The following is a 19,083-nucleotide window of genomic DNA, read 5'->3' on the forward strand; positions in this document are numbered from 1 at the left end:
ATACTTTGTTAGTCAATTTAGTCCCTGAATGCAAACTTCGTTAGTCAATTTAGTCCCTGAATATAGACTCTGTTAGTCACTTTAGTCCCTGAAATTGACCATGCAGGGACAGTTTTGCAATTTCTCTTCATTCAGGGACTAAAGTGACGAATCCTCTCCCGGACTAAAGTGACTAATTCCCCTTAAATGAAAAGGAAGGCTCATATTTGCACACATTACTTCCTCGATTCATATGTTCCCGTTAAATGGAGTGTAAATAGCAAACTTTAAGTTCTTTACAAAAAAAAAAAATTAAGTGTTTTTAAAAACTCTAAATTTAAAAAATATAGAATCATATCATCTCAAATTTTTTTATTTCAAAATACAAGATTTTGTCATGCATACATTAAGTTCCAGTATGTTTTATCTACTAAAAAATGAAGCACAAGACATGACAACTCTAGTTGTATAATGTTTAATTTGTAAAACTGTTCGAGGGACATGACAAACATGATGTAATGGACAATACAAAAATTGAAGTTTTTGTTCTTCATTAAACCATATCACAACTTTTTGTTCCACGTATAAGTTGTCTAAAATACAAAATATTTTTTTGTTCACCAAAAATTGTATAAGACTAAAAATTATTCAATACTATAAAAGTTTGTCATGTATTATTCTACCTTGTGTTGTGCTGATTTGTACTGTACATACTGGTCATGTATTATTCTACCTTGTGTTGTGCTGATTTGTACTGTACATACTGTTTCGCATATCAAACATTTCCAAAATGTCTTGTAATTATTTGTAATACTATTTTGTACGGAAATTATTCCATGATGAAATTTAAACAAAACATATATATGTATTTTAGTTCTTTGCAAGTGCTCTATGAATCCTATGATTTTTGATGCTTTGGACTAATACACCATTTCGCCACCAAAATTTGAATTTTCTCAATTTTTTTTTGGTATTTTATCAAGTAAAAAATACACAACTTTAATAAAAACTTAATAAATTCATCTTAAATGGGTTTCAAAATTATGATTTAAAAGACATGTTATTTTAGTAAAAATTAAAGAAATGAAAAGGGACGTATATACAAAATAGGGAGTGCGAGTAGAAATATACTCAACAATTCACCATAAAAAGTTATATTGGCCCAGCCCAATTATCGAATGATGGTTTGTTATATATAAATAAACTAGGGTTTTCTAGCAATATCTCCCTTCGTTCCAACTCTCAGAGCTGCTTCAATTCTCTCATCTCAGGTAGACAACCGGCGGCCGCAACTCAACAACAACAACAATGGCAGACAAGGCCGTTACCATCAGAACCAGAAAGTTCATGACCAACAGGCTTCTCTCCAGGAAGCAATTCGTGAGTTTCCTTCTTCCCTTTCTTTATTAGATCTGTATACTCTTCTAATCTGTTATCGCTAATAGACTGTGTCATTTGAAACATTTTTTTCCATTGTTTTGCTCAAATTCAGTAAGTTAACATTCAAACTAAATTATTTTAATAATAATTTTGATTTTTATTGTTGTAGTATGATTAGAATTAGTATGGATGATTTATGTCAAATTATTTTTAGGAGTTTCTGATCCGATTTTTTTTATTGTGTGATGAAGGTCATTGATGTTCTTCATCCTGGAAGGGCAAATGTTTCCAAGGTATTTGTTATTTGTATCTAATATGCTATGAATGTTAGATAGGTTTTGATGTTTTATATTGTCTCAGAGGCTAAAACTTACGTTATATTATGGTGTATTGGTTGAAATTGATTTATCGTTTGTTGTGTTTGGTGTGAAGGCCGAGCTAAAGGAGAAGCTTGCAAGGATTTACGATGTGAAGGACCCAAACACTGTTTTTGTGTTCAAGTTCAGAACTCATTTTGGAGGCGGCAAGTCCACTGGTTTTGGTTTGATCTATGATTCTGTTGAGAATGCAAAGAAGTATGAACCAAAATACAGACTTGTTAGGGTGAGTTAATTCTGTCTTTTCTCGTGGATAATTGGACTGGCTTTGTAACCTTTTTTTTGTGGTTTATTTGTTGCGATCTTTGTATAAGTTAAGCTGAATATTATTGTTTTTTTTTTCTTTTGATTTAGTTTGCTATTTCCTGGTTGTTAACATTGATGTTGGCCTCAACATCAGTGTTTTTGCCAAATGGATTTGTTTGTTTTTTCGGAATTTGGAACAAGTTCTTCAAATGTGAAGCATGTCAATTGTAAATGATCAAACGATTTGCTTGATGTATCTTGTTTGTTTTGATAGTTAGAAAACTGTTCTACTTTCAATTGCATTGTTTAAATTTATTACATCCTCATTTGCTTGTGAATTTAGTTGATGAATTTGCCTATTCATTTATTTTTTTCAAGTTTAACTCTGTTCCGATGTTTGACTTTGCACTTCCTTTTGATTTGACGGGAGCGTATTTGGTTTGCTATTTCTGTTAAATAGTTCCTGGTGCTGTTATAAGCGTGTTTGTTAACAAGTGAAGGGCTTATCCACCCTACATTTAATTTCAATCATTTTTTTATCAAACTGTTAAAATTCTAGTGATGTGTTCTTTATTTTCTTATGTAGTTTAGAGATAATTTAGCTGGATTGTTTTTTCCCTATAATTATGTACTCACGTTTGAATTTGTCCAGTGCTCACGTTTGAATTTGTCCAGTGGTGTCAGTTCTGTCACTTTTTAATCTTAAGAAATAAAATGATTTGCTTGTAGTGTTGTTATTGGTTATAGTTATTTGTATTGCCTGCTGGGCACATGTTCTACTTCACTCACTTTTCTGAAATTTGCCAAGGGCTCCTTTTGCCTGTTAATGTAGTTGATGAATCTGCCTATTGATTTAAATTTGTAATTTGAACTCTGTTATGTTATTGAAAATTATAATTCATTTTCTTTTCTTCTATTGTAGAATGGACTTGATACTAAGGTTGAAAAGTCAAGGAAGCAAATGAAGGAAAGAAAGAACAGGGCAAAGAAGATCCGTGGAGTTAAGAAGGTAAAGCATATGTTCTGTCTTGATAATTTTTCATTTTATACATTTTGCTTTGTAAAACTCTGAAGTATAATCTCTTTCATTGTATTTTTGCAGACCAAGGCTGGTGATGCTGCCAAGGCTGGCAAGAAGAAATAAGTTTTCTGTCATTTTGTTATGATATCAAGGTTATTTTGCTGTTGGTAGCTTCTTAAGGCTATTATATAGTCTTAAATAGTTTTTTCTAGAATGGAGGATTTTGCTGTATTTGTCTTTCGTACTTTAATTGATCTTCACTTATATGTTTAAGATTGAGTGCCAGCAGTGACCAATTTTGAGAATTCTGTTAAACAATTTTTGTGCTTTTAATTAGTTAATTGATTGTGATACTTAATCTCCTTTTTGATTGTGGATTGTTAGTTTGTTGTGAAAGTATTTTAAAGCTCAATAGAACCGTTTACATGGTTATAGTGTTGCACATATAAACACAATTCACTTATTTTTGAGATCAACCAACTGTTTGATTTTGTCCAAAGGCTTCTATGATTTTATTATTGAATCTTGAAAATGATAATGCCGTTCAATCTTGCCTGTTTATCGTTGTTTTGAATATTCAAGATGAAAATTTGTGTTCTCAAAATTCTTCTGAACCCAGAAATCAATTAAAATGCACGTCAGTTGGTGTTTGGATGCTGGTGTGTGTTTGTATGCCCCCTATTTTTTCAGTTAGCAATTAGAATTTCTATAATTCGATTTTAGACGAGCACTTTTTCTACAATTAAATTATCTGATCTGTTCTTTTAAATTTTATTCTAGATGATATCTCACATTATTAGTGTAAGCGTAGAGTTGTTGCTCTTGTTCTTTCATATAACTCAAATCTCAGTGTTCATCAACCTTGTAAAACTCTTCATAAAAATACTAGTTATCTCATGGCTTATAGGCATAGCCTAATATGATCAGTACTCTTTAAATCCCAAGAATCTGTGAACATGTTCCAATGGTCATAGTGACAGTCAAAGCATGGGATTGAAGGTTGAACAAATCTTGCATCACTTAACATTTCTTTTTCCTCTCCCAAGTTAATTGAAAATCTGTTTTTTCTCAGGCCTATTGAGGCCCCCTTTATCAATTTGTTGAAACTGAAGAAGGACTGCACTTCTGATAAACTGGATGAATTTTATTCGAGGTAGATGCAATAGGCTAATTTACATCACCCAGTGTTGTTAAGATATATAGACATAATTGTATCCCATCGAAACAAAAATCGACAAATTAGAAGATAATAACAAATAACAATTTAATTTAAAATTAAACAAATGGAAAACTTTTTTTGAAGAACAAATGGAAAACTTGATAATGACAAGACATGTTTAGGTTTTAGTTTTGCTTAACGTGCTTTGGTTTTACTCGCATGCTTCCTTCAAAACCAAAAATGATATGCAAGGTTAGAAAATTTAATGGAAGAGAGTAGTCATTATCAAGTTTTCCATTTGTTCTTCAAAAAAAGTTTTCCATTTGTTTAAGTGTTCATCAACCTTGTAAAACTCTTCATAAAAATACTAGTTATTTCATCAATAAAATCTGTTCACAGAACTGGTGTGATAGATAGGTATATGGAATTGGATTAGGCTTAAGATAGCCAGAGATATAAGAAGGATCAACTGCTTTTGCAGCTGGGCCCTGCAGTTCGGAAGCTAACCGATTTCCCTTTAATAATTTTGGTTAATCTTAACTTCTCGTCAATTAAATCCAGAAAATTCTATAAAACAGTTTTTAATCAATCTTTCACAAGCCAACTCATATCTAGTATGAATTAGGCAGTGAAATATAGATTTTTTAGAGTTTAATATATGTGCTTGGGATCTTAACTATTAATATAGATTTTTTTTCTCAAACACTTTTTCTGCAATTTCAGCAGCAATACCATCTATCTTTTTAATCTCGAACCGATGAAAATCAGTGCCCGTGCCAATATAATTACTGTGGCTCCATAAACCATTCTCTGCTTGATGCGAATATAAGACAAATCTGTGATCAATTTAACAACGATTACAGAAACATGTGCAGTGAAGAGAAAATGAGAGGCGTCGAAGACTTGCCTTAATATCTGAAAAATGAATAGCACCAAAGCACATTGGACAAGATTCACAAGAAGCAAAGATTTCACAGTCCGCAAGTGAAATTCGATCCAGCTTTTGACAAACCTGCAGGTAACTTCCATTTAGTATAATATGAGGTAATAAATGATGTGCAATCAAAATGTCAGATTACACAAAAGAACAAGAAAAATAAAAGATAAAATTAATATTTTTACCTCTCTTATAGCAGTGTGATCTCAGCATGAGCAGTGGGATCTTTGTTTCTTAAAACCATGTTATGAGTGCTTACAACAACTTCATGATCATTTCGAACAATCAGTGCACCATATGGGTATCCATCACCAGATTCAACAGCTTCATATGCTTCTTTAACAGATTTTATTATGAACTTGCTGTCTCTATCTACTACAGCTGGTGTAACGAGAAAATACTTGGTACATTTTAGGTTATAGAAATTATTCCCTCCCTCCCACAATCATGGCCAATTTGTTAAAAATATTTGTCACAAAATGAACGACCCTTTTAATTTTTAGCATAATATTAACATACTACTTACATCACTCTCAATTCAATATTTTTCAACCAGCACTTATGGTAATAGAGACTAAACTACTTTAGTAAACGTATTATTTCCTCATTCATTTATATTTTTCATAATATGTATGATATAGTCCTAGAATGGGGAGAGTATCATTTACCAATCAATCATATTTTTTCAATTATAGAAGTAAAATCAACAAGAGGAGTGAAACTCTTTAACATGCAATGTGCCAATGTCTAACACATACTCAACTTAATTAGTTTAAATTTACATGGGTCCCATCAAATCATGTAGTGAGATTTGAGGTAAATTTTAATCAATCAAAGAGTGTGTGTTATATTAGGGTTGAGTTACTAAGTTAGTTTGAGTTAAGGTTAAATGAGTTAGAGGTTCTGTTTTTGCTTCAAATCCGCACCAAAGAGTAAATATAAATATTAATACAACAACTAACTACATTGAAGAAAAAAAAGTGTGTTAAAGAGCTTGTTGGTGGCATGGCATTATTCAATCAACAAAAGGCATTAAGTCCATCTAAAATAAATTTGGATTGTGACTTTGTTATTCAATATTAGGTGTTGTGATCACTCAATTTGGTTTTAATCCATAATCAAAGTAAGATCCGTATCTGCTTTGCCTCCATAGTAATGCAAGTGGTACCTTTATGAGTAACACCAACCAAATAGTAGAACACACTAAAGAAGGTAACTAAAAGATGTTAGTATAGATTTTGAGATAGAAGCATTGACCAAAAGCGATAATATATGAAGAAAAATAAAAATTATCAATTAGTATTTTACCGTTAGCATTTGGAGTAGTAGCAGCATCCTCTTCCATGATGATGATGGTATAAGAATTTGGCGAATATAGAGAATGAGAGAAACTAAATGCTTCCACCACTAAACCCGTCTTTGACTTGTTATTGAGAATACATTAGCAAAATCACGTGAAAAACGAGTGGGATGCAACCTATGAAGCACAGACATTTCACGAAGCGTGTCTCGGTGTCGAACTCGTATCGCATTCGACACCGATACAACACTGGCACATATAATTACACTGAGTTATGTGATTTTTTTTCCTTCAAATTATTAACGATATCGACACGCCAGGGCCAGTGTCGTGTTTGGTGGCCCTATCCGTGCTTCGCACGCAACTCATTACACAGCTTTGTTGCTTTCTTTCACAAATATGGCTGGCGAAAGAAAGAAGGATGAAAGAAGAGGCGAGTTTTTGCATGGGAGAATTGAGAAATTCCCCCAACTTAGGCTTATTTGTTTCTAACCGGCTGTTACCTGTAATTCCAATTGAAGGAAAATAAAATACTCATACGGCTTCTTTGTTTTGGGTTCTGTAATTTCAACATCAAATAAGGGTTCTTTATTTTATTTCAAAGAAGGAACCTATTTGTTCCAATATGAACAATTTATTTTACTGGTAAATAATTTACACCGGATTTTGTCAAAGAACCAAAAGCAAAATTATAGAAAAATGAATTGTAAAAGCAATATATTACTATAAAATTATTTAAAATTTTATCTACATTATATTCAAGTATTTTTTATAAAAAAAAACTTGTTATCTACACTATATTCAAGTAATTATATTACACAATTTCTCATTTAACTTAATTTTATGTAACATTTTCGTCATTTATATTTTTTTCTATGATTTAATCATTTATGTTATCTTTTTTCAATGAGATTTAATCATTTTCGTCATTTATATCGTATCTTTTTCTCATAAGACTTTTTCAATAAATTCTAGGTTTTTAAGTTTGTATGATGAAAATTTGGGGTTTTGGATGAGGTTTTTTATGAGTTATTTATATTTTTTGATAAAAAAATGACAATATATGATGTTAGTATAAATTTTGAAATAGAAGCATTGACCAAAAGCGATAATATATGAAGAAAATTATCAACTACTTTTACCATTAGCATTAGGAGTAGAGCAACATTCTCTTCCATGATGGTATAATTGGGGTGAATGTCTTTGACTTGTTATTGAGAAGGGAAAAGCTTAATAGTCCGATAGGTGAACGACGAAAAGCAATGAATCCACTGCAGTCATAGGATCATATGCAATAACCATTGGATTTAGGTTGTGTTTTAATTTTATTTATTTAAAAAATGTAAAAATGCTACCAAGGTTTGCGCATATATTTCGCACCATATAGCAAGGCTTGATTGAGAATACATTTTTTGATGCAACGGTGCGATGCTATATATAAGAAGCAAAACCACGTGTTCATCATTCAAATATTTTAGGGGTAATAATCATTTTGATCTTTGAATGTATAAGAAGTAGTCAAAATGGTTCTTTGTATTTAAATTGCAAAATAATACTTAATTGTGAACTTTGTTAGTCAACATAGTTCTCACGTTAAAATGTTTCGTTAATATTGTCATATCAGTCCCTAAATATACTTACTCAGTGTAATATCAATCTTTATAAATACTTACTTATTGTCGTATCAATCTCTAAAAGAAAAAATTATTGTCAACATCAAGGACTATTTTCAAATTTCAATATATTCATGGAATATTGTGACTATTCAATTCACATTGAGGATCAAAATGATTATCATCCCGAATATTTTAGTACACGTTATGAAATTATTTAGCTATTTTACATAAAAACATGGTTGGGACGCTACTCATCAGACAACTTTTTGATTTTTGGTAGTGTCCAAGGTTATGCATTGTCTTACCAACTGAGCACAGTGACACTCATCTCACAGCTTTATTGCTTCCTTGCACTGAAGTTGAGTCGAGGGCTTTCTTTCTTGCGCGATTCTCCATTCTTCTTTATCACTTAGTTTAAAATAGTTATTTTTTGACCAAAGATAATATAATATTCATTCATTTTAATTAGTGTTGTTTCTTAGATGATTGATTTTTTGTCCTAAAAAAAAAAGACTAATTTTGCTATTTAAAATGTAGGGGTGTTAAAAACCGATCAAACCCAATAGAAAAATCACAAACTAAATCATCCCGAACCGAAAACCATAAAAAGTGCATTTGGTTTATATGTATTCAGACTTTTTTTTTTATTTAACCTAGTATACTAATAGAAATTCAATGGAAAATTTTATAGAATGACATTTTATTTATTAAGACATATTTTTTCTTTTGTTAAGTTTCTTCTATGCTTTTGAATTCTAAAAAGTATTTATGTTCTTTAATTTAATTCTACTTGCACTTTTGCATATATGTTTATGTTAGGGGCTCAATATCATCAACACTGTTTGCATGTTAAAGATGCCAACGATAAAATAGTATCTGTAAGTCCAAAATGTTGCAAGCATTACTAGATGAATTACTATTACATAATATTCATCTTCAATGCTTAATACTATTGGCTAAACGAAATAACTTTTTCAAAAAAGTCAGTTTCCTAACTGCACCGCTGAAGTGCCATTTCTCTAAACACAATAGTATAACTATCTCTTCATATCACATCACCAACTTCACATTCCTCTCCTATCTTTTTTCCTCCCATGGTGTATAAATTGATGGTATACACAAAACATTTAAATAGGATAAGTATGGGTTAAGATCCTCTCAATTTGTAATTTGTTCCATTTGTTGCAATTTGAAGAGAGATAGACACAAAAAAATAAGTGGTGGGTCCTATCACTAAGTGGATCCCACCATCATTAATTTTTTTGTGTCTATCTCTCTCCAAATTGCAACAAATGGAACAAATTACAAATGAAGAGGATCTTTACCCGAATAAGTATATTATTGCAAGAAAGCAACAAAGCTCTCTGATTGGAGGTTGCCTGACAGTTTGTCACCCATATTCTCCTTGAATAATTACTGTACTTGTTGTACAATCTTTTAAAAAAAAACAACACGTGATTTTGCTCCCAAATAAATAAATAGCACTGCTGGAATCAAAAAAATACTATTACTCCAATATAGTATTATCATCATTCATCACATGGAGCAGGCTGCTGCCGCCGCAAACGGTAAGTAGTAATTGTAATTGTAATTGTAATTGATTAAATTCTTCATATACTATTGCTTCTGAACATCTTCAATTAACATCCTTAGTGTGTTCCACAATTTGGTATTAGTAATAATAGTACCACTTACACTTTTATGAGTATTCATTTAGATTATGGATAAAAGTTAAAAAACCAGATTGAATGATCTCATCTTTTCAATACGTGAAGATAGAGACCAAAAGTTCATAACAAAAGCTGTTGAAGAAGCATACAAAGGTGTTGAATGTGGTGATGGACGCCCATTTGGTGCAATCATTGTTCGAAATGAGAAAGTAGTTGTTAGCTGTCATAACATGGTTTTAAGAAACAAAGATCCCACTGTTCATGCTCTGAGGTTACTGTAACATCAATTTTTTATCTTTAATATTTCTTCTTCAATTTGTGTAATCTAAAATGTCTCTAAAACATAAAACAAAGACCTAATTGAGAAACTTTTAACGAAAATAGGGTTATTTGAAATTTGAAATATTAACAGAGTCAGGACTAATTTGAAAGTGACTTAGGGAGACCCATAGATCAATTTAGCAGTTTACTCATCTTTCTAGATGCAAAAAAGCAATAAAGTTGTTTGATGAGCTGCCTCTCACTCATGTTTTTCCCTAAAATATAGTTAAATAATACTACTTGTAATAAAATATTCAAATGATGAACACGTTTGTTTTGCTTCTTATAGCATTGCACCGCTACATCAAAACATGTATTCTCAATAACAAGTTAAAGACGGGATTAGTGCGGAGAGAGCATTTAGTTTCTCTCATTCTTTCTATACCATCATGGAACATGATGCTGTTGCTACTCCTGCTGCTAATGGTAATACTAATTCATAATTTTCTTCATATATTATCGCTTTTTGGTCAAAATCTATAGTAACATCTTCCATTACCTTCTTTACTGTGTTCTACTTCTACTATTTGCTGTTACTCATAAAACTACTACTTGCATTACTATGGAGGCAAAACATATCTTGCTTTGATTGTTGATAGAAACCAGATTGAGTGATCACAACACCTAATATTGAATAATAAAGTTCTCTCTCTCTCTCTCTCTCTCTCTCTCTCTCTCTCTCTACTTGATTTGCTATTCAAATTGTTCATTATAATGATAATGATAAGATGCCTTTTTGTTGATTGAATAATGCCATGCCACCAATGAACTCTTCAACACATTTTTTTTCTTCCAATGACAAATGTTAGTATTCAGTTGTTATACTAATATTTACTTTTTCGTTCAGATTTAAACCCAAGACATCAAACTCTTTTAACTTTTAACTCAAACCGGTTGAACTTACCAAACCTCTCTAGCAGAGTACTTTGGTAAAAATTTACGTGAGTCTCACCACATGATTTGGTGGTACCCGTATAAATTTTAACCAATTAAATTAAATGTGTTAGACTGTGCGCGTTAAAGAGTGTCACTCCTCTTGTTGATTTTGCTTCTACAATTGAAAAAATATGATTGATTGGTAAATGATACTCCCCTGTCCTAGAGAACGAGTGACTCATTTAACTATTTCACAGGTATTATGCAAAATGTATACTGGAGAGAGAAAATAATACTTTTACCAAAGTAGTTTAGTCGCTATTACCATAAGTGGTAGGTGCAAAATATTGAATTGATAGTGATGTAAGTGGTATTATGCTGAAATTTGAAAAGGGTCGATCATTTTGCGTCAAATATTTTTTACAAATTGGCGATGATTGTGGGAGGGAGGGAATAATTTCTATAACCTGAAATGTACTTCTAAGTATTTTCTCATTATACCAGCTGCAGAGGATAGAGACCAAAAGTTCATAATAAAATCTGTTGAAGAAGCATATGAAGCTGTTGAATCTGGTGATGGATACCCATATGGTGCACTGATTGTTCGAAATGATGAAGTTATTGTAAGCTGTCATAACATGTTTTTAAGAAACAAAGAGCCAACTGCTCATGCTGAGATCATTGCTATAAGAGAGGTAAAAGAAATAAAATTAATTTTATCTTTATTTTTCTTATTCATGTGTGTAATCTGACATTTCTTTGAGGGTTGGGTAGCTCAACTAATTTAAGCTAAGTGATTAAAAGAGTTGAGGAGTTAAAAGTACACTGTTCAAGTCCTGAGAAAGAGAAAACACTAACATACTAACAACTAACATGCTAACATTTGCCATTAAAAAAAATCACACATTTCTCTAAAATGAATAGTTTGTTAAATGAAAGAGGTCTTGGAGTGTTAATCTTAAATATCACGCCACTTTGGCCACTTTGGTTTCCAACAATGATTGATATGGTTGAATGAGGGATTGGTTTTAATATGTTCCATTTGTTATTTTGTGTTTTTTTGTATTCCTTTGTTTCTCCCTAAATTCTTTACTTTGGCATAAAACTGTTTAAACAGAAATAATGATATCTGGATTGGTATAATCTGGCATGTTCTTGCTTAATCAAAATATCAAATTGTCTTTGATAACAAAAAAAAATAAAATATCAATGTGTCTATGAGGTGTTAACTCAGTGGTATAGCCTCATGAAATATAGTTCAAATTCATCGGAGACAGTTGTTTGTACTTTGAATGGTGTTGGAACCCGAGGGAATGTTTCCGGAGATAGCTGTTAGGGCGCGGCTGCTGTGCAGTTTTTTCGCCATCTGTTTTTTTGTGTTTTGCTGGCTGTTTTGTTGGGTTTTCTTTGGAGCATGGTGCTGTTTTTGCTGCTAAAACCACTTCTGTAGTCTGTTTTTTGGTGTAGTCTAGCCTGCCGTGTTAGGGCATGTGGTATGCCAGGCTTTGCTAGTTGTTATAGCAGCAGCTTTTGTTTTCCATGTTTGTAGGAGGTGTTCTGTTTTTTGTTCGGAACCTGTTTGTATTTCGATTTTGTTCCTTTGCGTTCTTTGGTGTGCCTTACACCGAGTTCTGCCTAATAAAATTTAGCCGTTTCAAAAAAAAAAAAAAAAAGGTAATCAAAATATTTAGTTGAATGACCTGAAGAATCATATACCATCTGCTGCATCGGACAGATATGGTTCTCAGTATCAGAGAGTTTTGGAAAACACATTTAAATAACAAATTGAGAAGGTTGGATATGAGGTTTTTTTTGGTTACAAGTTGGATATGAGTTTAAGTTGCTGAATGTTCATTTTGTTTGGTAATATGTTTAAAAGTTCATTTTGATTGCACATCATTTATTACCTCAGGTTATACTAGTTGAAATTTACCTGCAGGCTTGTAAAAAGCTGGATAACGTTTCCCTTGCTGGCTGTGAAATGTACACTTCTTGTGAACCTTGTCCAATGTGCTTTGGTGCTATTCATTTTTCAAAAATCAAGGCAAGTTTTCGACGCCTCTCATTTTGTCTTCACAATACACGTTTCTGCAATCTGTGTTAAATTGATCACATATTTGTCTTATATTCAAATCAAGCAGAGAATGGTTTATGGAGCCACAGGAGAAGCTGCAAGATCAATTGGATTTAGTAATTATATTGGCAAGGGCACTGATTTTCATAAGTTCGAGATAAAAAAGATAGATGGTATTGCTGCTGAAATTGCAGAAGAAGTATTTGAGAAGACAAAGGACAAGGTAAAGGCTAATCTTAAACGATCGCTTTAACCATCATGGTGAAAGAGTATACAAGTTACACTTGTTCAGGAAAATCATATTTCATATCAGAAAGAACTATTTACGTTGTTTTAGTCTATTAAATCTTCTGCTTGGGTGTAATAGTTGAACTCGTGAAATATTAGCAGCATAACAAATATGCGTGCCTCATCGTTAATATGTTTGCTCGTGGTAATTGTGGACTCCTTGGAGAACCAACGACTGCAATAAAGATGCACTTTGCTATTATTAGTACTAATGTTTTCTTGTTGGGTATTATATGCTTGACTTGAGGCATTACAAAAATGATCATTGATGCTTGACTTGTACCCTGCTTTTAAATTTAACTTGTGTGTTTATTGCTATTTGTATTTCGTATGCAAAACATTGTTTCCATGTGTTCAGTCAAATTAAGCAAAGTTACATGCGTTAGTTTCATTTTTTGTATGGTAAATGTGTGTCTCACTTCATGATTCTTGGATGTGTTGCTCTAGTCCTCTTTGCTATGTCTGTTACTTTGTACAGTCCCAAATTACTTGTATTTATTTTCTGGTTTAGAAGTAGTAGTAATTTTGGTACTAGTTTTCTGGTATTTTTTTTTTTTTTGGTGGTTTCAGAGGTTCGAACCCTCAACCTTGCATATAATTATGCATTGTCCTTACCGGGGACAGTTTTCTGGTATTTATTTGTACCATAGGTATTTTTGGACATCTGGTAAACAAAAACCCAAAATGAATAAAGCATCTCCCTTAATTATTTAAGAGACCTTAGAAGAGCTTACAATCTTCTACAAAAATATAGAGCTACATTTTTAATTGATCCACATTTCCTAAAAAAAATTGATCTACAATTTTTAGATTAATAAATCTTATTTTAATTTAATTTTAAATGTAAAAAACAAAGATAGGTTAAAATCTCCAAATTTTGTTTTAGATTAATAAATCTTATTTTAATTTAATTTTAAATGAAAAAAAACAAAGATAAGTTAAAATCTCCAAATTTTGTTCTATTTGAACCGGAATTTCTCCATCCTCAAATCACCATCATCCTTAAAAGTGAAGCACCGTGAAAATCATCCTCACATACTTACTTCCTCTTCCCTTTTTTTTTTGTCGTTAAAAAACAATTTCATTAACGAAAGTCTGGCAATAAATCAAATGCCAAGACTGCAGAAATACAAGGCGGAGTTTCTTCGACCCATATACAATCTAAATTCTTAAGAACATATTTAGCTAAATAATGAGCAGTTTGGTTGGCTTCACGCCTAACATGCAAAAAATTTACAATCATCATCAAAGAAAAAATAACTTCTTAAATTGATATTTTTGGGGTTAATTAATCTAAATAAACAGATTTTCCTTTTTAATTGTTGTATTGTAATACCTTAGTTTAATCAATACTTCACCTCAGTTTATTATTTAGACACGTTATTAGTAGTGGTTCAGTTGATGTTATTATTCTAAAACATATTTAAAAAAGAATTATTAATTTAGCTCAGTTGATAAGATAATGCATAAATATATATATAAGGTACGGAGTTCGAACCCCATACATCACCAAAAAATATTATCCGATAATATTATAAATTTCTGATAAATTTCTGACAAAGTACCTTCCCACCACTACAACATTAGCTTAGTGATTTTTCTTTTACACAAGTTGAGAAACAAGAGTTGGAATTAATCTTTAGCCACATTTTTCTGTTTTTATTTATGGAGAGTTACTTCATTAAAAAAGCTTATGGTACACACAAGATTTATTACTACCTCCGTCCCGGTATAATTGATCTACTTTGGTTTTTCACACAGATTAAGAAAAGTGTATAAATAAAGGGGAAAGTGGAATATATTGTATTGGGAATGATAAAAGTAGTATTATTTAGTGTTATATTGTATTGGGAATGATGAAAGTTGTATTGAAAATTGAAATGAGTCAGTTACTTTGGGACACTTTTTTTTTAGAAAATGGGTCAGTTATTCCGGGACGGAGGGAGTATAAGATATGAAATACATATACTTGACATGATATGATATGGATAAGATACCGATACGAGAAACGTTAAAATTTAGATACGAGACGACCAAGATATGTTATTAAAAAGTTAAATTTAAAATTAAATATATAAATGTACACTATATAAATTAAAATTGATAATAATAATAAATTAACTTTCACATGATGAGTAGTGCTAGGAACACTCTCTTTTCAACATTCTCACTTTCTTCTTGGCTTAAATCATGGTGTATATCACACTTTGAAAATGAGTTCGATTCAAAGTGATGGGTCATACAATAATTTTACCCATTAAAAAAATGAGTGTTGAAAAGAGAGTATCCCAACATTCCTCACTTTCACATTAGTCAAAATGAGCAAACAAATAACAATTACATATGTCCCTTTTGTATATAAATGAATTCAATGTTAATTTTCATATAATGAGAAATTGATAGTATTAACCGGGGCATATTTAAAAAAAGAGTAATAAGGGCATATTTATTAAGGTTAATTAAATAAACGATCCTTGTAAATATTTAGAATTTTATTTTTAGTCCCTACAAAATAAAATCGCTTTTTAAGCATTTTTGGTTTTAGTAAAATTTTCCATCAACATTTTTATTCCTTATAAAAATTTTCATCGGCATTTTTGATCCCTAAAAAGGATAAAGAAAAATGTTACATGAACTAAAAAATGTGATTTTATTTTGTAGGGATTAAAAACAAAATTTTGAATATTTATAAGGATCATTAACTTAATTAGCCCTATTTATTAATAATCACATCACCAACTTATCATATTTACTAAAAAAAAAACTTATCATATTACTCCATCCTATCTATTTCTCTCTCATGGTGTATACATGCAATGCAATTGGCCATGACAACAAAACCCATACCCTTGGGTATCCTCCCAAACCAAACCCAATCTGACGGGTTTTCGCCGTTTTGACTGAGTTTGGGTATGAGTTTTCCCCTATTTCAAAACACGGATACGAGACGGGTAACATAGATATAGATACCCACCCCAAAATCATAATCAAACATGTCCCGTATGTAGAACATCAATTTATTAACCCTTTTATATAAATATAAACTAAAACCCTAAACCATTTTACTCATACAAAATTAATACAATTAGAGTCTCAGTCTCTCAGCCCACACTCACTTCTCCGATTTTTCTCTCTTCTCCTTCCACATCTCACTTCCTCAGGCTCTCTTTTCTCCATCACAATAACCATTGATTGTCATCATATATTTGTTGGATAATGTATTACAACATTGCGTTCGATGCTGAAAAATGCTTCATAAAGACAACATGTTGCAGGGATACCCGAACCTATCGAGGACGGGGATGAAATTCGATTTCTCATCTCTATTGAATATGATTAAGGCAACAAGTAAGTATACGAGAGTAGAGTATGGAAACATGTAAAACATGTCTTCATCCGTCTCATTGCTATGCCTAAATACGGATCATGATTTGCTGTTGTAGCAAATTCACACAGTTTGCCGCAGTAGCAAATCTCAGCCATCAATCTATGATCTGACGGTCCCAGTTCACAGCACGGATTTCAACAATTTCACACAATGTCAGATCTTAACCGTTCACTTCAGATCAGACGGTGTAGAACAGCTACAGCGTGCAACTGCGTCTAAATATTACAGCAGAAAATCCTTATCCGCCTAAATACAATGGATACACAAACATTCTCCTTATTTAAATCAGATAAGGATATTATTGCAAGAAAGCAACAAAGCTCTCTAATTGGCGGTTGCCTGAAAGTTTGTCACCTACGTCTCCTTGAATAATTATTTTTTCAATATTTTAAAAGGAAAATGCCAGCACATGGTGTTGCTCCCAAAATAAATAAATAGCACTACGGAATCAAAAAAATGTTATCTCAACAAAAAGTCAAGGACGTTTTTTTTTTTTGAAAGGTGTCAAGGACGGGTTTATTGAGTGGATTCTTATAGTATTATCATCATTCATCACATGGAGCTGGCTGCTGCTGCTGCTGCTGCAAACGGTAAGTAGTAATAGTAATTGATTAAATTCTTCATATACTATTGCTTCTAAACATCTTCATATACTATAATGATGCCTTTTGTTGATTTTGCTTCTATATATTTTTTTTAAAACTCGGTATCCGAAGTCCGAACAAGGACCGATTTTGCTTCTATATATAGCTGGAACAATATGATATATTGATTCATAAATGATAATTTCTATAACCTGAAATGTACATCTTTGTATTTCCTCTTGTTGTATCAGCTGCAGAGGATAGAGACCAAAAGTTCATAACAAAAGCTGTTGAAGAAGCATATAAAGGTGTTGAATGTGGTGATGGACGCCCATTTGGTGCAATCATTGTTCGAAATGACGAAGTAGTTGTAAGCTGTCATAACATGGTTTTAAGAAACAAAGATCCCACTGCTCATGCTGAAGTTACTGCTATAAGAGAAGTAATTAACATCAATTTTTTATCTTCAATTTTTCTTGTTCATTTGTGTAATCTAATTTGTCTCCAAAATGAATAGCTTATTAAAACAAAAAGGTTTTGGAGTGTTAATCATGATATCACGCCACTTTGGTCTTGGTATTTGTCATTAGTTATTTTGTTAGTTTTTATGTATTCAATTGTCTCTCAAATCACCAACACGACACAGACACGTGAATGAGATTACATTCGATTAATTCATTTCCTCAATCTATTACAGTGTTGACGTGCCCGTGTCGTACTTGGTGTCCGTACTACATAGAGTCTGACATGTTAAACAGATAAATTGGCATTTTATTTCTCTTGCTAAATAAAAAAATTAAGCCAAATAACCAGAAGTTAAGATTTCTTTTATATTTAGTTGCCATCATCTACTATCTGCTATCTATGACAGATTTGGATCTCGATATATGAGTCTTTGAAATTACCATTGAAGATAAATTGACAAGTTTTATAGACTTCTGATAGGAAATTGCATTTGGTTGGTCAACGCATAAAGCTTTTGTATCACTCACTATATACATGTATAGTTTACTTATTCTACATGTTTGAGGGCTCTAATTATGCTTATATCAGAAGCCACAATTATTTTTTCTATACCATATCTATTTTCTACTTTTTTTGGTAAGCTTCTACTTATTTTCTTTAATGCACATAATTGATTACTTCATGCTATACTAATTGGAAATCATCTGCAGGCTTGTCAAAAGCTGGATCAAATTTACCTTACCGAGTGTGAAATCTATGCTTCTTGTGAACCTTGTCCAATGTGCTTTGGTGCCATTAATCTTTCAAAAATTAAGGCAAGCAGAAACCCCTTTCATTTACTCTTTACACCATGCATTTCTGTAACCACTGTTAAATTGATCACATATTTGTCGTATATTCACATCAAGCAGAGATTGGTTTATGGAGCCAAAGCAGAAGCTGCAGTAGCAATTGGATTTGATAGTTTTATCGCCGATGCACAGAAGGGAAGTGATTCTCGTCAGAAGGCCCAGTTGGAGATAAAAAAGATAGATGGTAATGCTGCTGCAATTGCAGAACAAGTATTTGAGAAGACAAAGGGAAAGTACATTCTTTACTGATTTGGTTAACCATCTAAGTAAAAGAGAATACAAGTAACAATTGTTCTGGAAAATGCAATTTCCTAACAGAAGTCTAAAACCTGTTTCTATCAATCCGCATATTTATTTTGTTATACATCTCTTAATTCTCCGGCTTGGACAATGGTAGAGCAAGTGAAGTATCAGCAGCATAGCAAATATGTGTTCCTCGTCATTAATATGTTTGATCGCGGTAAATATGGACTCTCGGCGTAACTGATGACTGCAATAAAGATGCACTTGCTATTGCTAGTACTACCATTTTCTTTTTAGTATTATTAATC

General features: G+C 31.9%; 3 protein-coding genes across 8 annotated transcripts; all 3 read left to right on the forward strand.

Annotated features, from left to right (window-relative positions):
• The first annotated feature begins 1,201 nt into the window (after positions 1-1,201).
• LOC146957138 (Ribosomal protein S24e family protein) lies at positions 1,202-3,361 on the forward strand. Its single transcript, XM_085741106.1, has 5 exons — positions 1,202-1,359; positions 1,611-1,652; positions 1,792-1,962; positions 2,905-2,991; positions 3,085-3,361. The coding sequence occupies exons 1-5, from the start codon at positions 1,288-1,290 to the stop codon at positions 3,124-3,126; spliced, it is 414 nt and encodes a 137-aa protein (XP_085597232.1). The 5' UTR covers positions 1,202-1,287; the 3' UTR covers positions 3,127-3,361.
• Positions 3,362-9,521: 6,160 nt separating this feature from the next.
• LOC146957139 (guanosine deaminase-like) lies at positions 9,522-19,054 on the forward strand. 5 transcript variants are annotated; one of them, XM_085741113.1, is made up of 5 exons: positions 9,522-9,564; positions 17,201-17,222; positions 17,474-17,658; positions 18,392-18,496; positions 18,593-19,054. In XM_085741113.1, the coding sequence occupies exons 1-5, from the start codon at positions 9,556-9,558 to the stop codon at positions 18,779-18,781; spliced, it is 510 nt and encodes a 169-aa protein (XP_085597239.1). In that variant the 5' UTR covers positions 9,522-9,555; the 3' UTR covers positions 18,782-19,054. The 5 variants fall into 5 exon arrangements, with proteins under 5 accessions (XP_085597239.1, XP_085597237.1, XP_085597236.1 ...); XM_085741111.1 differs by having other exon boundaries at positions 9,523-9,564; positions 17,468-17,658; XM_085741110.1 differs by lacking the exon at positions 9,522-9,564 and having other exon boundaries at positions 17,040-17,222; positions 17,468-17,658.
• On the forward strand, positions 9,603-13,520 carry LOC146957140 (guanosine deaminase-like). 2 transcript variants are annotated; one of them, XM_085741114.1, is made up of 4 exons: positions 9,603-10,432; positions 11,387-11,577; positions 12,822-12,926; positions 13,024-13,520. In XM_085741114.1, exons 1-4 carry the CDS (start codon positions 10,396-10,398, stop codon positions 13,207-13,209), a joined length of 519 nt encoding a protein of 172 aa, XP_085597240.1. In that variant the 5' UTR covers positions 9,603-10,395; the 3' UTR covers positions 13,210-13,520. The 2 variants fall into 2 exon arrangements, with proteins under 2 accessions (XP_085597240.1, XP_085597241.1); XM_085741115.1 differs by having other exon boundaries at positions 10,291-10,432; positions 11,393-11,577.
• Positions 19,055-19,083: the final 29 nt, after the last annotated feature.

This window comes from Medicago sativa, chromosome 1 (genome assembly GCF_051527215.1).
Source record: "Medicago sativa cultivar Bolivia chromosome 1, Bolivia_mono, whole genome shotgun sequence".
In the NCBI taxonomy this organism is placed as follows: Eukaryota; Viridiplantae; Streptophyta; class Magnoliopsida; order Fabales; family Fabaceae; genus Medicago; species Medicago sativa.

What these genes read in the sequence shown, in the direction of transcription:
- LOC146957139 (XM_085741109.1), top strand. Translation starts at nt 17,189, where the DNA reads ATGGAGCTGGCTGCTGCTGCTGCTGCTGCAAACG. An exon ending in TGCTGCTGCTGCTGCAAACG is followed by an intron (nt 17,223 to 17,467) that starts GTAAGTAGTAAT and finishes TTGTTGTATCAG; the next exon opens with CTGCAGAGGATAGAGACCAA. An exon ending in AAGTTACTGCTATAAGAGAA is followed by an intron (nt 17,659 to 18,391) that starts GTAATTAACATC and finishes AATCATCTGCAG; the next exon opens with GCTTGTCAAAAGCTGGATCA.
- LOC146957140 (XM_085741114.1), top strand. Translation starts at nt 10,396, where the DNA reads ATGGAACATGATGCTGTTGCTACTCCTGCTGCTAATG. An exon ending in TGCTACTCCTGCTGCTAATG is followed by an intron (nt 10,433 to 11,386) that starts GTAATACTAATT and finishes TCATTATACCAG; the next exon opens with CTGCAGAGGATAGAGACCAA. An exon ending in AGATCATTGCTATAAGAGAG is followed by an intron (nt 11,578 to 12,821) that starts GTAAAAGAAATA and finishes ATTTACCTGCAG; the next exon opens with GCTTGTAAAAAGCTGGATAA.
- LOC146957138 (XM_085741106.1), top strand. Translation starts at nt 1,288, where the DNA reads ATGGCAGACAAGGCCGTTACCATCAGAACCAGAAAGTTCATGACCAAC. An exon ending in CAAAATACAGACTTGTTAGG is followed by an intron (nt 1,963 to 2,904) that starts GTGAGTTAATTC and finishes CTTCTATTGTAG; the next exon opens with AATGGACTTGATACTAAGGT. An exon ending in AGATCCGTGGAGTTAAGAAG is followed by an intron (nt 2,992 to 3,084) that starts GTAAAGCATATG and finishes GTATTTTTGCAG; the next exon opens with ACCAAGGCTGGTGATGCTGC.